General features: G+C 31.1%; 2 protein-coding genes across 2 annotated transcripts; one reads left to right on the top strand and one right to left on the bottom strand.

The window, feature by feature from the left end:
• Window positions 1–10,008: 10,008 nt before the first annotated feature.
• Window positions 10,009–11,911, bottom strand: LOC130446282 (transmembrane reductase CYB561D2-like). The gene is made up of 2 exons (XM_056782421.1): window positions 10,937–11,911; window positions 10,009–10,727 (listed from the first exon to the last, which is right to left on the bottom strand). The coding sequence occupies exons 1-2, from the start codon at window positions 11,333–11,335 to the stop codon at window positions 10,206–10,208; spliced, it is 921 nt and encodes a 306-aa protein (XP_056638399.1). The 5' UTR covers window positions 11,336–11,911; the 3' UTR covers window positions 10,009–10,205.
• A 314-nt stretch (window positions 11,912–12,225) lies between these two features.
• On the top strand, window positions 12,226–15,671 carry LOC130446281 (protein disulfide-isomerase). Its single transcript, XM_056782420.1, has 4 exons — window positions 12,226–12,628; window positions 13,266–13,463; window positions 14,199–14,470; window positions 14,530–15,671. The coding sequence occupies exons 1-4, from the start codon at window positions 12,481–12,483 to the stop codon at window positions 15,391–15,393; spliced, it is 1,482 nt and encodes a 493-aa protein (XP_056638398.1). The 5' UTR covers window positions 12,226–12,480; the 3' UTR covers window positions 15,394–15,671.
• Window positions 15,672–15,797: the final 126 nt, after the last annotated feature.

Below are 15,797 nucleotides of genomic sequence, written 5' to 3'. Positions count from 1 at the left end.
AAAAGAAATTTTAATTATGTACCCTTAGTTGAGGAAAAATATGTTACGTCTTTGCATTGAAAAATAACAAGTAAAGACCACGATTTATTCGGCGAAGGATGTTAACCTACGGCCGATATATAATAAATATCCTTAGGGAATAGTGTAGGAGAATTTCGTAGAGAGAGGGCTAAGCTGAATAGACGTTAACTTTGATAGATACTTTAGAAAAAAAGATTTATTTATTTTTTATTTTCTACCAGATACCTAATATATTACGTCGATATTGATCGATAGCCACGCAATATAAGTATATTAAGAAGCGAAATAATCATTTTGCCAAAATGGAATAAAATGTCGATGTCTCCCAATAATAGACACAACAATTAATACATCAGTTTTCGAATAAATTGAAGATATAATTACCAATGTAAGAAAACTATTTTTCGCAAAGATTAAAGTGGATGCAGAATATTATATTAAAACAGCATGTGACACAATTTTAATTTAATTGTTCATACACGTACGTGTATATGATATATATTCAAGTCATAAAATCTAGGTACTTGACGCGTCGAGATAATCTAACAGTAGCTTCATCATACAAAATTTATCTATTATTTTATCACCAGAAATTTCTTCATAAAAAATATCATTACATCCTTTAATGGGGTAATAAAAGTCTGGTTTATTCGCTTCAACACTTTACCAACATAAAAATAACAATCGTCTCTTCTGATTAAGAGCAATATGACGTTTAAAATAGATAACAAATGTCAAGTTGTTACGTACTTTATTGAATATGAATATCATAATTTAAAGCGCAATAATAATTTTATGCAGTCTTCATTAGAATATGTACATCTTTCGTTATCTGTAGATAATATTTACTATCATCATATATTTCAAAGCGAAAAAGATTTGGAAAGGTCAATCACATATTGTTTTTTTATTCGACAGAGAGAGAAAGAAAAGACACTGAATCAGTACTCAAATAACTGAAGTGAAAACCAATAAATCTCTAGTACTAAATTGAAATATAAACCAAAATTATTTCAAATTTTCGGATCAGTAACTTTTTAATGCATTATCTAAGCATTTATTATTGTTTTCCATAGAAAACATTTTAGAATTGAAAAGAATATGAATATTTTGGTCTAAAAAAAATAATTATCCATCTAAACTCTATGCTATATCCAGCTGTTTAAGAAAAAATTGAATTTACCTACTCATATCTTATCTATATATAGTTACCCAAATCAATAACTCAGCATCAACGCCAAAACGGTAGACAGAGGTTTTCCATATCGACAAGACAAGTGTTTCCCTCGAGGCGAGCTGATGCAAATGGCAGTCGCGGGGATTCCATATTTTACCGTAGCTTCATATTCATATAAATAAACAACTAAGACATATACACAGTTAATATTAACGAAGAGGTATTTCTCTTTGACGGCTGGCGTTAGGTTGCTACAGAGCCGTTTTAATGAAGACGAGCAGCCCCATAGTGTATAGCTACATATTCCGAAAAAAAAACGCACGAACGAAAATCATTGTGAAAAATAGTATGGAGAAGATATAATTAAAATTTACAGGTATATAAGTTAACAGAGGTCGTAAATTTAAAGATAATATGTCGTCAACTGTTTTTTTGATAGCTACAGATCAGTATATGTGTTACAGGAAAAGTAGATTGTTTGAGAGAGTTGACTCTGCCTAGGAAGAGTTAACTCTTACTAAAAGTTTCAGTAAAAGTTGGATAAACAGATCAACTTTACCTAGGAAGAGTTAAGTATACCTACTGTGGTTTAGTAAAAGTTTATTCCAAGATGTTGCTCTTCTCATATAACTGCGCGCGCATATTTTTGTTTTGTTTATGTTTATTCCAGCTCTAGTAGTTTACTGACTTTACCGTTGTCTTCCCGTTCACGTGTCTATTTGATGCTATTAATAACAGCGACCAAGGATTCAGTAAGTGTTTACATTTCAATAATTAGTTGCAGTTTGTTATAAAACTTCATTAATAGCCCAGTAAACGAAGTAGTTTAAAGTTGTAAAGTTATCTACCTAATGTGTGTCGTGATTCTCCGAATTTGAACGATCTTACGCTAATTGGACAGCCAAAAACCAAGTCGGAATCTGTTTTCTTTCATTCATAGTTTAGATGTTGATCAAGGCAAAGATAAACCGGAAAAGTAATATTTTGTTATCTATAGGTGAGGTTAGGTCGATTTTACCAAGGTCCAATCGGTTTTCCCATTGCAAAAAGTCAACTTTTACTAACTCAAGGCAGTAAGAGTATACTTTCCCTAGGTCTAGTCAACTCTGTCTAGTAGATGTTGTTCAAAATTTATTACTTTTCCCTTTTAATCAACTTTTACTAAAAAGTCCAGTAAGAGTCGACTTTACCTAGGAAGAGTCAACTCTTACCGGAGAATCCACTTTTCCTGTAACATATATTTATATATAGACACCAACTTAAGATTTTTATATATGTTAAATTTTTATTTGATTAGTACAAATTTGGTTTTCTTTTTATATAACTTGATTGTAAACAAACAAACTTCTTACTTAGGACAAAGAAAACGTGTCAAAATGTGAATAATGATTTAATTTTGCGTGCTCATAGTAATGTGATCGATAAGTACACCATTAAGCCAGATTGAAATTAACCTACTTTTGGGTAATAATTGTTGAAAAATCACACGCAAGAATTATTTTTATCTGCGTAAATCGCGGTCGAATTGCGGTGGTAGCGTGCAAAAAATTCGTTTTTCCTCACTAAAGGGAAAACTTCGGAAAGTTGGGGACGTTTAACATGACTTTCCATTTTATTAATTAACACTTCTGATGGATCGATTATAAAAAGAATAATCATTTTTTTGCAAGAAGCTTTTAATTGTAATACTCATTTTCTTATTGAATTCCATAAATATTGATTCAATTTAGTATATTATACACCAATTTCATTATTGTCTGTATAAATTTTACAGATACAAGTAAACACAAGTATTAAGCTTTCTAATATTGAACAATGAAGAAAATTCTGCCTTTCTTATTTTTGGCCTTATGGCAAATTGTCCGGAAAATAAACAATAAAGGTCCGTGTGTACCGAACCTGTTTAAGAGAAAACGTGGTGAAAACATTTGGAATTCAGTCGATCTACAAGCAAACATCAAGGTTAGTGCTAACATTTATCAATCGACAGATGATTTTTCTGTACAATGTACGCTCAGGTATTCTATTCTTGACACGTTCAAAAATACGTTCAGAAAATGTGGCAATTCATTATTCATGGTTGGCTACACCGACGGGAAATTCGGAGATCATTTATCAAGAAGTGAAGAATTCTATACATATAACAGGCAGGACCGTTTTCCTGGGATTATTTTCACTTACGTCTTTTCCAAATCATTTAGAATAATAAAGCGGGAAACGATAAACACACATTAATATTTCCGGTTATTTAAACAAAAACTCATCTAATTCAGTTAAAAGTTAAAAACTTACAATGTTGAAAGTAAAATAAAACTACGATAACCAGAATTGAAAAAATTATTCAAACAAGGCTGACTTTTATTCAACATGTACTTACACGTTTATCAATTGATTCGAAGTAAAATCCTATTTTCCACTTCGTTATGAGAATGTTTTTCTTCAATTTCAGGTTCTTAAGGATTTGTGAATATGTTATTGAAAGAAGTGTTTAATATGATCAAAATAGAGCTACAAGATTTTATTTATTTCAATTCCACTGTCTTCATCGTGATTATTCAGATATTTGAGTTAGAAAAATATTCAAAAGTTATTCTATTCACTTTGGTGTCGAAGAAATTCTTTAAGTTTAATAGGAATACAAAAATTGCTGCATATTCTATACAATGACTTTCCATTTTAACTAACAATAGACCGTGCACGGATGTTCTTAGCAATATTGGTCGTCCACCGCGTTTCCTCCCTTTTTCAATTTTCAGGACGAGCTTATAATAACGAATTGGTCGAACACGTTGTCTGGCATAACTCACATCTGGACAAATTATTCCCTAACAGTTTCTAATATAGACATTTTAACACAAAACGGGAATTTGATAAAATAAAGGTTTTTCTTTTAATTTTTGTTTTTATTTATTTCATTTCTACTTTCCGGATATCAACATATAAATAATTGTACGTATTGCTTTTCTTTTATGTGGATCTTTATTATTTATAGATAGATTAACAGATAATTGTTTTCAAATACAAATCGAATTTAGTATCAATATAATCGAAATATTCTCTCCGATTCTCATTGCAAATTGATAACAATTTCGATTTAACTGGCGGTCTGTATAATTTCTGCTGGCATAATGCCGGAAACGTTCCAAATAATCATCCAAATAGCTTGATTAGAATAACACCAGAAGTGACATTTAATCTTCCAACATCCATTGTTTGATCCACACGCAAGACAGATTGTGTAAAGACCGGAAATTACTATGTGTCAATGGCAGGTTGGTGTAATCAAATCACTTTCAATTATAAATTATCATAACGTTTTTTCATTGTAATTGATTTATTTATATTAATCTATAATATAGTATAAGTAAAATTTCAAAGACACGGTTCGCCATATTCCATAAGTCGACTTGTATAATCAATAAATGAGTGACGTGAGTGTAAGTGACCCTTTTATTATTAAATTTGTTTGTTACCTAAAGTTTTGGCAAACACAAACTGTAGATAGCGTGGTGGCGAGAGCTTAATTCGCATTTACATGTTAATCGGAGTATAAATTGGTCAGATAATGATAATGGATGGCGTTGGTCGGTCTACATTCCCCAATCAGTTTATTTGTTGTAGGAACGTTTATTTTTAAGAGTCCCAGACGACAGGATCAACTTATAACTGACGTCTCTTTTGTATGTTTAGAAAAAAATACCAAAAACTCGTTATTCGGTATATGTGAGAGAAAATTAAAAAAAAATGGATTGTGCGAATAAACAATAGAACTGGCTAAAAACTAGACATGAGCAGTTAATATTGAAATGTGTGCAATACTTCTGTATGCTTTCAAAAAAATTATCAGACAAATACTATAATTCTCATAGTTGAGACCGTACAATACATTCCGAAATTCATTCATTCATTCATCAAACGAACAAAACTAGTACTCGAATCACAAAAAGAGTATACACACGTTCAAGCATCGTATAATTTCGTGTTGAATATTAAGCGCAGTTTGTATATTTGAGATATACCTTCACATACACACACATATATATATATATAATTTGAATCCCGCTTCGGTTTTTAGATGAAAACTACGAAACAGATAACGGACAATGGTCTTTGTTGATTTCACCGAACAACCAACTTGGCAGACTTTTCATATTTCCATGCTTATTGATTAATTTAATGGTTATTGTTGTTCGAAATGGAAATTTTCGTAGTTCGCGAGAAAAAGAATGAAATATATTTTGTTTATCGGATAATACATTTATTAATAAACCACCAAGCGAATTGTTTCGATTCTCTTTCTCCCTCTTCTCTAACCGACTAGAAACATTCTCATTAGATGAATTATTTTGGTTGGCATTAGAAATGGCGTGGTCTACTAGAACCAACGGCGGTATAAACTTCGTTGCGAAGTTCACTGTTTAATTTTCGGTAGAGTTTGCGATGCGGTAAATCAAGGAGAAGAGGCGATCTCCCGTTTGATATTTCTCCTTCTAATGGAATGTCTGAGATATTTCCACCGCACTTGTTGCATCTATAAACATCATAACTACCAATTATGTAATGAACCCTTCCGATATATCCTAACAAAAATTCTATGTAGTACTTACTATTAGAAACTTGGAATTTAATTTCAAAGTTTCGCAATTTATGAAAGACGTAACTAAGATCATACATACTCTAGAAAAAATTCATCGGACTGATCGGACCTAATTATTTATTAACAAAATAACTTGATACAAAATCGAAAGTGTTTGTGAAATATGTGTAGAAAAATGTTTACTTATTAAATATAATAATATTGTGGAATATAAATTCGTTTTGATGATTGAAAGGATGGAATGCGTTTTGTGGTCGTGTTACTCCAATGTATTGAGCCGATTAATTTAATACATATCCACGTTAACCAGTCAGTTTTCATAATATTGTACAACGTAAATAGTGGGAATAAATCATGCGACCACATTCGGATATAAATCGCACTTTGTGTAGGAACAATTGCCAGGTGCTGTCGACAATCGTAAATCATAGCAAACGCAAATATTAGTACACGTATAATAATATAACGGTAAAACTGCGTTAGGCAGAGCTTGTTGTTGTTAATTCCAATACCGGTCTAGTTAAACAAGTTAATTGTCGATCGATATTTCGAACAACTCAATAATTATTAGTCATTACGATTTAGAAAAAAGGCCGATATAACCAAGTAAGTTATTGATTAGGACAAGCCTGGAAAGTGGTGGTTCTGCAGAAAGAAGACAGAGAAGTTTTCATTTGAAATTATTGACGAATTAATAAATAAGTAGATAACCGACCACGTTTATAAAAACACTATAAATAAATAAATAAATGTATCATAAAAATGAGTAAAGCAGGGTCTACACTATGCCGCGGTAGGCTGGACGGGTTGACTCGGGTGGGCTAAGCCGGCCGCGTACGTTCGGACCGGCACAACATCCAGACCGAAAACGAAGTCGACCGGGTTATTTCTACCTACATTATAGTTTCAACACCAAGACTGGTGATTTCGTTGAAGAGTACTTTTTAGAAATTGGGAATCTGAGCTATCCCATAGAAGACGACGTTCTCTATATAAGTCTATTAACAATAAAACTTGTTCGTCATTCCACTCCATCACTTAAAATGAACAATAAAAAACCCTAGTTAAACAAACTGAGACGAAAATAAAATAATTCGTCTAGTTCGGTCGGAAGTTTAATTGTAACTGAAGCCGCTCGGGGCCGCTCGGTACGTCCCCACTCTATATTTTTGTTCGGTTCGGTTCGGCTTCCTTTGATCTGAACTTACTTTACACGGGTTGGGATCGGCACGGCCCGGGCCGGCATTTTCTAACCCGGCAAAGCCGCCCGGGGCGTCTACATCAACGCGGCTTAGGCCGCCCGGCCTACTCCGGCATGGTGTGGACCCTACTTAAGATCTCATACTGTCCCTTTTAAATTTTATGGTACTATATATACCCCAATAAAATTTGAAAGTAGTTTTGGATTTCCCGTCTGGTTAACAATAGTGTAATATCTCTCAACATCTGCAGATATGTTTTTCTTAGAAACATCATGTTTTAGGAAATATTGAAATTTCCAACTATTTATTGTAATTTAGCGTCTAATTATTAAGTATCGATCTTTCGAATTAGGTCAATTACTTTGTGACTAAAAACTGTAGTAGAAAACACTTAACAAAAGGGAATCCCAGAATTTCGAAAATAAATAAATCATGACACAGTAGTCTTTTCCGAGTGTAACATCAAGCAGGACCTGCCAACGAACCCAAAGCTTTCTCTCTATATTTAACGACTTCTTCATTGAATATGTATACCGGCCGTATTAAATGGAAATTTCGCATAGTTTACCTCTTATATATACTTAAATTTGATGAACTCAGATATACATTTCACTTCTTTCATGTTATTCTCTCAAAAGAATGGTTTTTGTTCGCTAACGATAAGAGATTCAGACCCCTGCTAAATTATTTATGTTTCGGATGAAGATCGATAAAATATCCCTAATATAAATCTACTTTTCAATTTACCTCTATATAAATATATACATTCAAACCCAACTTTGGAATAATTTCTATAAAAAAATTATCTATTATTATGATTATGATTTTAAAAAACCAGTTGATTTATATGTTTCATTGCATTATTTTTTAATAGTAATAATCTCATTAAATATATAACTCAACATTCAACAATCTACCGTGAATCCGTTACAATGTAAATATTTGCAAATATTTTTCACTTTCCCTTTGTTTGGATTGACACTTCTTCCATGGTTTCCACGAATTTTCGTGTTGACTTAAAGGACTGAAAACTCCCTGACGTGCAGTATAATTATTTCCGATTTCTTGTTGATTTTTACGTTCTTTGCAAATACTATCACCGAGTCTATTGTTTAAATTACGTTTTTTATTTTTTCAAAAAAAGATGAAAACAGATTGCTTTGCCTACGACAATTGTTTGATAAATATTGATTTTCTACATTAATTCTCGGAACAAAAAAAAGGAATATAACGAGAATTGTAACAAACAATATTTGCACCTATATTTTCGTTATTGTTCATCATTTTGATGAACTTTTGCAATAATAGATCGGGTCTACTTAAAAAAGAATCGTTTTATTGTACTTATTTCAATGAATATACACACATACATACATTTCCACAGATTCTATTTTCACTATTTCATTTTATTGCTAATATTGAATTTTGCAAAGGATACGTTTCGATTTTATAGCAAATTGTACGGAAAGCGAAGGATATAATTTCTCCTGTTGTTTGAATAAGCCGTATCAAATCAGAGTTAAACAGTGAATGGTGCATCAAACTATGATTCTCAATTCTCTCTCCGCGTGCACACGTCTAATTCCTATTAGCTGTTATTATAAAGTTATCATAATACTGCATTGATTACTTGATTCCTGATTGGGGAATTATCCTGATACATGAAACCGATGTCTAAACTATAACGATATGATACAATAAGCAAAGAAATAACTTGTTAATGTGGAAATCATTTTAAACCAAAAATCTTAAATACATTCATAAATAATAAACATTTATTAATAATTCGTTTGGGTAGCACGGCGACTAATCATAATTCAATAAAATAATAAATAGATTCGAACAAAACTATTCATCCTTTGGTAACAATAATGCTGAATTTATGTATAAAAAAAATTAAATATTTGATGTTTTTAACGTTAACGATATTAATAGCTGGGAAAAATACTGATTTTTCTTAATAAAACATGATGGATAAAAAATGGTTGCAGGTGACATTGAAAATTTATCAATAATTATTCCTAATCATTGTGCATATTTATTTGATTCATCCATATGTTTATCCTTGAAGTGATACAATATCTCAACAATTATCACGATTATAATGTGTTTTCTTGACTATTATTAGACTATTAGATACTAATCTAATCAATTAAAATAAAAACCAGATATAACATAAATTTGTTTTGAACAATAGTTAACATTGCCCTCGATATTTTATATATTAAGGACCAAATTGCACTTTATCTTACTAAGAAATATTGCCCAGAATAATCGGCAATTAAATATTATTTTAAGTAATACCTTACCGACATCTACTACATAAGTACTAAATGTTTCGAGTAGGTACAGTTTGTATAAAATAATTTAGTCGCATCTATTGATAAGTAACAATATTAATTGTCAGGAATAAGTAGAGTTCTAGTAAATTAAAATGATTAGTGACATCTATTGATAAATAGCAACGTTAATTACCTCGAAAATGTAGAGTTCTATAAATGTTGCTGAAAACAATACTTTATCGACATCTATTAGGAAGTAGCAACGTTAATTATCTCGAATAAGTAGCGCCCTATACTGTGGCGACATCTGTCAATGAATAGCAATGTTGACTTATTCGAGTAAGTAGATTCCTAGTAAATTGAAATAATTAGTGACATCTATTTATAAATAACAACGCTAGTTATCTCGAGAATGGAGTTCTATAAATATTGCTGAAAACAATACTTTATTGACATCTAATGGTAAGTAGCAACGTTAATTATCTCGAATAAGTAGTGCCCTATATTGTTTTAAATACTGTAGCAACGTTAACTGACTAGAATAAGTAGATTCCTAGTAAATTAAAATAATTAGTGACATCTATGAATAAATAGCAACGTTAATTGCCTCGTATAGTATATATAAAATAGATATTTATTTGGAAGTTTTTCGATGTTGATGTGACAGCAAATATATAAAATTCAATTAAAAACTATTCATTGCTCATATTTTAAATGAAATGCAAGTTGTAAGCTATAAAAAACGTATAATTAAAAAAGAAATATTTATTTGTATAAATTTAATCATAATAGAAAATGGATACTTAAATTTAAATGTTGAATACTGAATAAAATTTGTGAAAATTCTGTTCTGTTGAAGCGTGCAAAACAATAAAATCTACAAATACAATCACATTTGGCTGCTCTTCTGTTCCTAATAATAATGGTTATATATCAATATGAAAGAATTTTCTCAATGTCTTGCGCCATGGTCTTTGCGAGGTCCATATGGTAACATAAATAGCGGTAACTAAACCTAACATGAACAAATATTTGTTATTATCAGTATTTCTCTTAAACCAATTTGTGTATATGCTCATAATAAGAGACAGTCCTCCAAAAGTGACTACAACACTACCACTAGCAACATGTATGGCAGTATTTAAGGACGGTTTGATGTATTGTTTAAGTTCGACATCAAACAAAGAAGTAGTACCATTGATAGCAGAAGGTATACATCCTAATACAGCAATAAGACCGAAAATAGCATGTAATGATTTGAAATGCTCTTTACCTCTATCATTTTTAGTTTTAACTGCTATTATAAATCCAATGGCTACTAATATCATACTTATAACTATGGCTATCCAATGGTAACGAAGTTTTAAAGTACGATCTAATTTCAATCGTCTACCTACTGGATTTTCTTTTGAAATAAACAAAACTCCTTCAGTCATTAAGAACATCCACTAAAACAGAATAAAAATTTTTTGATTCTTCATTCTATTCATTCAAACATTATGTTAACTCAAATTTTAAACAATCGAAATGACTTTTAATTTAAAAATGCAAATTTTAGAATCTACACAACGTAATGTTCACGTTTATTGGAGTAGTAGCCATGACTTAACCTATATTTTGATAATTCTAATTCGATACAAAAAACAAAAGAACTCACCCCCAAAGAAAGTAACAACGGGTGCCACGTGAAAAAATCAAAGGGACGTGAAAAACATGCATACAAAATAAGTCCGACAAATAAGATAACACAAATATGTGAAATTGTAGTCAAGTCATCTTTCAAACCAGGAGGAGGTGTCGGTCGAGGACCCTTCTTGAATTTTTTCTCTTTATCCGCACCACCTTTTTGGTTTGATTTCTCCATTATTTCTTCAGAACCCATTTCTTTTTCTTCAATTACTGAACTATCACAGATTTTCACCTTCACTTCCACTTGCTCGATCGAATTAGAGTGAGAGGGAGACAACAATGATTCGTTACATTGTGGCGGGTTTAATTTAAAATCTTTTGTATGGCTTATCAGTTGCACGTCCTCTTTTTTGGCGATTGTTTCCATTATCTTAGCTAACAGATCTTAATTTTTTTTAAATATTCTACTATTTGTTTTCAAGATAATAATTACGTAATTGAAGTTATATGCGATTATTCTTCATGACTTGAATAATTCGTATAAATGTACTTGAAACAATTTGTCTGATATTTATTACGATTGCGTCTTCTAATATACTGCATGATAATATTATAAAATATAAATTACTGCTGATAACCCTTGCCATTGTTTATACAATATGTTGAGATTAATAAATGCTACAATTAATGTTGATGAATATATACACAAGATGCGTGTATTTTTTAGCATAAAATCTGTTTTTTATCTTTAGAAAATATATAATTATTGATGTTATATTCTGAATATCCTCATTAAAATAAAAAAAATTTATTAACTTTCTTACATAATCACACTCTATCTTCTGACATTGTATTCATTACAGATGTGTATGTATAGATTTCTACATTTACTGTATTGAGAAATTATTACTTGGTATGTTTGCTTGTAGATGTCGAAGCATATTCTGGTATAAAGTAAATGAATATTTTTTCGATACTTAAATTGATTGATAATATTTGTTTCAATATTCTTTTTTTTATATCAATAAACCAATTAAAAGTTCGGATCAATGAATTTTTGTAGAAGATAAAATGATAGCTTGCTAGTGACATCTGTTGATGAATATTAACACTATTACTTCTAGTGTGCTCTTGGTTTTAATTAAGATTTTTTCTTCAAATCTGTTGGAGATCTTATATATTTTAATATGAAACCGAAAACTAATGTGATAAAACTTGTTTTTCTAATATTGGAATAATTTTATCGCCGCTTATAACTGTTGTATTGGAAGCTTAGCCAGTGCCCCTTCAACTGATGACATCCATGTTATCTTGACAGCTTTCAAAACGGTATCCGCTATAACCCTTCACTATCGTAAAATACATTTCTTAACCAATCAAATCACCACACGAAGTGTTTGTTGTTTTGTCAGCTTAATAAGTTCCTTATTATAAACAGAGTCTGGTAACGGGAATTCTGTTCTTTTTCATTTGATAGTCGATTGGGCCGGTTCCCAGTTTTCTTAATTGTGCCACGTCGATGTGTGCATTTTCAACAAGTTTCATTTTGTAGTAGTAACATACATTTCCAAAATGATAGGGCGAATGGGTTTGATATTGCTCTTTTTAAAAATAGTTTTTGCCGCCGAAGAAATTAAAGTCGATGAAGGAGTTCTCGTACTTACCAAAGACAATTTTGAAAATGCCGTAAGCGAAAACGATTTTATATTGGTGGAATTCTGTAAGTACATATATTCTTTTAAATATCGACAGCACTTTTTGTAATAAAATTTATGTAAAGATAGTTTTTAGTACTTGATACAGGTTTTTTATTATAGAAACTGTATTACTGTTTAAATTGGATTAGTTTGAAACTGAGTGGGTTTTATTTTACAATAATTATATGTAACTCCTTTTTACTAATTAAGCACGTATATTATAATGTATAATTTCGATGGAAAAATACGTTTTCTTTATTACGTTTTTCATTTACAATGAAAATATTTCAAATATGTACTGATAAATTAATGTATACAACATTTTTTTACATATGTTAAACATATTTATTTTTATCACAATTGGACATTATTCCTTGACATATTCTTGTGTGGTTCGTATCAAATTATAATTTTTTCATAATATTTCTGTTTATTAATAAGATTTTTTTATATTATTAATCAGGATTTCTTAATAATTTTTTTAGTTTCCTTTATTTACCGAAGAAATAGGTTAGTTTGCTTTAAAATAAATTAGAATGCAGCATACTTCAATATTATCACCGTATCCTTGATAAAATTGTGGGTGTATCAAAATTTTATTGCCATATATTCATTTAAAAATTTTAATGATTGTCTAGATAAGGTTATTTTTATATGTAGATGCTCCTTGGTGCGGACATTGCAAAGCTTTAGCTCCCGAATATGCCAAAGCGGCTAAACAATTGGAAGAACAAGGATCGGCGATTAAGCTTGCAAAAGTAGATGCCACCGAGGAGGCAGATCTTGCTGAAAAATTCGGAATTAGGGGATACCCCACATTGAAATTCTTCCGCAAGGGAACACCTACGGAATATTCAGGTAAAATATCGTATTTTCGTTTATTTAGTAGACATTTTCAATATTAATAATGTTTTTTTGAATTTGGTTTAATTGATTTGTTGATAAAAGTATATTGAACATTCGTATATTAGACGCTTCATGTTGATGCGATCCATTTGCAAATAAAACCTATAGGGAAAATAAAATCTAACCGTACAAATTAATATATAAAGACAATTGATAAATTGAGATATCAAATATTTATACAGGGATTATCACAATAAACTACTTGATATTTATTTTTCTTTTTTCATTTAGAAAAAAAAATTTAATTAGTATTATTTCAAATCTAAATAAACATCAATATTTTTGGGTTTAGTTATAAGGTTATGTTGATATCAAATTGGTAACGAAAAAAATATTTTAAAACATGTTATATTATATAAAAATGATAATAATGAGTTTTTTTTTCCACGACAATTACACTGTGTGACGGGCGTTTCGTTAACTAAGTTATCGTCTCTTCAGATAACACTTACACTACACTAGCACTACAGTAACACTCACAATTACCAGTCTCTGAAGACGAGAACTTGGTTATGGAAACGCGCGTTTGATAGTGTAATGTGAGTGTTGGGGTAGTGGTAGCGTATAACAGTGTATTCTAACTTAGTCAAATGAACCTTATAGTCAATAATGGTGTTTCTTGAGATTTCTTTCGATTTTTCTTTTATTTTTTGTTGGATTTCCTCAATTTTTTTTATAATTATATAGGAGGTAGACAAGCAGATGATATCGTTAATTGGTTATTAAAGAAGACCGGTCCTCCCGCTAGAGAAATAAATACCGTCGAAGCAGCCGAAGAATTGATCGATGGTAACAACGTTATCGTTATCGGTTTTATCAAAGATCAAAGTACCGATCTCGCAAAAGCTTATTTGGAAGTGGCTTCCACGATCGACGATATTCCTTTCGCGATTACATCGGAAGATGCAGTTTTCGAAAATTACGAAGCTAAAGATGATACCTTGGTGTTGTTCAAAAAAGTAATATTACTGTACTTTCGATATTCGATAATCGTATTTTTTTGTCGTTTTTGTTGCAGTTCGACGAAGGTAAAGTGGTATACGAAGGCGGATCTACCGATGCGGAAATAAAGAAATTCATAAAAACAAATTCGTTACCTTTATTGGTGGAATTTAATCACGATACAGCGCAAAAGATTTTCGGCGGCGAAATTAAGAATCATTTATTGATGTTTTTGAATAAAAACGACGAATCTTACGCCACCATTTCCGAAGCAGCTAAATCCGTCGCTAAACCTTACAGAGAAAAAGTACTTTTCGTAACGATCGACGCCGAAGAAGAAGACCATCAAAGAATATTAGAATTCTTCGGTATACAGAAGAAGGACGCTCCGGTGGCTCGTCTGATCCGATTAGAAGAAGATATGGCTAAATACAAACCGTCGACTGAGGAATTAACAGCGGAAAATATTCAAAAATTCGTCGACGATTTCTTAGCTGGTAAACTTAAACAGCATCTTTTGAGTCAGGAATTACCTGAAGATTGGGATAAACAACCGGTGAAGGTGTTGGTGGCTAGTAATTTCGATAGCGTCGCTTTGGATTCGACTAAAGACGTATTAGTGGAATTTTACGCTCCTTGGTGCGGACATTGCAAACAATTGGTACCCATCTACGATCAACTTGGCGAACATTTTAAAGATAACAATGACGTCGTTATTGCTAAAATGGACGCTACTTCCAACGAATTAGAACACACGAAAGTAACTAGTTTCCCTACCATTAAATTGTTTACCAAAGGAGAAAATCGAGCGATCGATTACAACGGTCCGAGGACGTTGGAGGAATTGATTAAGTTCGTCGAATCCGGTGGCGTAGACGTCGAACCTTCCGAAGAAGAAGAAGTCGAAGACGTCGATGCCGCCAAAAAAGACGAATTGTAATTCCGTGTGTAAGCGAAAGTGAAAAATTGAAAAAAAAAATGAAATACAAAAAAAACTTATTTATATATATTTTTAGATTCTTCTTCTTTTTTGTACAGAATATTGTTTGTGAATGATATTTTTTTTGGTTAGTGTCCTCTAATTTAATCACTTTATTTAAATCGTTTTTTCGAGAATATTTCAAAAATCTCTTGATACTTTTTTTATAAATTGATTATGTATAAATAACATTTTGTGAATAATTTATATTTGTTCATTAAATGCGTTTCCGATATATCTTTTATCGTTTTATTTCCAATTCCAATACAATTTAAAAGCACCTCGTATACATTAAAAGGTAGAGGTGAGGAAAAGCGCTAATTAATTGTAATATTCTATATCCATAGAAGTCGCCAGTTATTATA

The sequence above is a fragment of the Diorhabda sublineata genome, chromosome 7 (genome assembly GCF_026230105.1).
Source record: "Diorhabda sublineata isolate icDioSubl1.1 chromosome 7, icDioSubl1.1, whole genome shotgun sequence".
NCBI classification, from domain to species: Eukaryota; Metazoa; Arthropoda; class Insecta; order Coleoptera; family Chrysomelidae; genus Diorhabda; species Diorhabda sublineata.
Note: the sequence above shows the minus strand (reverse complement) of the source record. Positions and strands in the feature narration are given on the sequence as shown.